Source organism: Lycium ferocissimum, chromosome 5 (assembly GCF_029784015.1).
Source record: "Lycium ferocissimum isolate CSIRO_LF1 chromosome 5, AGI_CSIRO_Lferr_CH_V1, whole genome shotgun sequence".
Lineage (NCBI taxonomy): Eukaryota > Viridiplantae > Streptophyta > Magnoliopsida > Solanales > Solanaceae > Lycium > Lycium ferocissimum.
In genome coordinates this window covers 68,141,562-68,143,166 of record NC_081346.1, presented here as the reverse complement: position 1 = coordinate 68,143,166, position 1,605 = coordinate 68,141,562, and the positions used below count along the sequence as shown (strand labels likewise).

Genomic DNA, 1,605 nt, shown 5'->3' with positions numbered 1-1,605 from the left:
ATGTATCTCACTGCCACGAGACCTGACATTCTGCAAGCAGTAAGTGTTTTGTCCAGATTTTTGAATTGTGCAAGTGAAATTCACATGAAAGCAGCCAAAAGAGTGATAAGGTATGTCAAGGGAACTTTGGACTATGGTGTTAAGTTCAGTAAAAGTCAGAATTTCAAGTTACAAGGTTATTCTGATAGTGATTGGGCAGGGTCAGTTGATGACATGAAAAGCACTTCAGGTTATTGTTTTAGCCTTGGTTCGGGATGTTTTTCATGGTGCTCAAAGAAGCAAGATATCGTCGCACAGTCAACTGCAGAAGCTGAATTTATAGCTGCTGCAGCAACAGTTAATCAAGCTATCTGGCTAAGGAAGATCTTGATCTAGAGCAACAAGGAAGCACAGAAGTGTTTGTGGATAATCAGGCGTCCATAGAAATTTCTCATAATCCAGTTTTTCATGGGAAAACAAAACATTTCAATATTAGATTGTACTTTGTTAGGGAAGTGCAAGAAGGAGAAGAGGTGAAATTGGTTTATTGCAAGTCAGAAGATCAAATTGCTGATGTATTTACTAAGCCATTTCATGTTAATAGATTTGAATTTCTCAGAATGAAGCTTGTAGTATGCAGTTCTTGAGCCAGGAGGAGTGTTGCAGTTTGTCTCTAGAACTGCAGGTTAATTTCAAAATGTTTAGCCGCAGTGCACAGGTGTCTACAAGACCTAAATTCAAGGTAGAATAGATAATGTAGGACTGAAAAAGCCAAGGAAGTGCACACCAGAATAAGTTGCTGTTTTTTAGCTGTTTCTCTCTTTCCTAGTTTGTTTAGAAGTACAGCTATTTTTTAGTTTAGTTCCTTATTTTCAGAAGCGAAGAAAATCTGTTTAGCGATTTTTAGCGATACTTCTCTTTGTAATTTAGTTAAGCTATGATGTATATAATCAGTTCCTTATGATCAATAAAACATCGATCTTTCAAGTCACTTATATTTCTTTGCTGTCAAAATCTTAACACATACCCAGTGAAATCCCACAATGTGGGGTCTGGGGAGGGTAAAGTATACCCAGACCTTACCCTTATCTCGGAAGATAGGGAGACTGTTTCCGAAAGACCTCATTGGTAATTTAGCTAATTTAACAACCTGTAATATGAATCCAATATACATGAAAACAAAGAATAGAACTCCATACTTCGAGCACAAAACCCCAACTAAAGAAAGCAAGCAATGGAGGTACTCCTAGAAAAAAATGTCAAGTAACGCTTATGGCATGGGTATTGCAGTTACAATAGTGCAAGTAAACCCCAATTTACTAATCTAAATTTTCCAAAATGATAAAAACTGAGTCCACCCCAAAATTGACGCTGCACATCACCACACAAATAGATCAAGAGGTTAGAATTTTTTTTCCCGCCTGCAATGGCAAAAGTAGTTAAAAACATTTATAGGCACATCCACGTTTATAATGAAAATGCTAAATGAGTTCCTGTGCAAGGAAAGGAGTAGCAAAGTCTTAATAAAAAGTTTCACCACTGTGCAGGTTGTACCAAATATATAACATTCGAGCTTGTATTTTATCAAAATTCACTTTCATCAGAAAAATAAATGCCACATTAGAA

At 36.6% G+C, this 1,605-nt stretch overlaps 1 protein-coding gene across 1 annotated transcript; it reads left to right on the top strand.

The window, feature by feature from the left end:
- LOC132057967 (secreted RxLR effector protein 161-like) lies at nucleotides 1–375 on the top strand. Its single transcript, XM_059450542.1, has one exon. The coding sequence runs from the start codon at nucleotides 1–3 to the stop codon at nucleotides 373–375; it is 375 nt and encodes a 124-aa protein (XP_059306525.1).
- The last annotated feature ends 1,230 nt before the right edge of the window (nucleotides 376–1,605 follow it).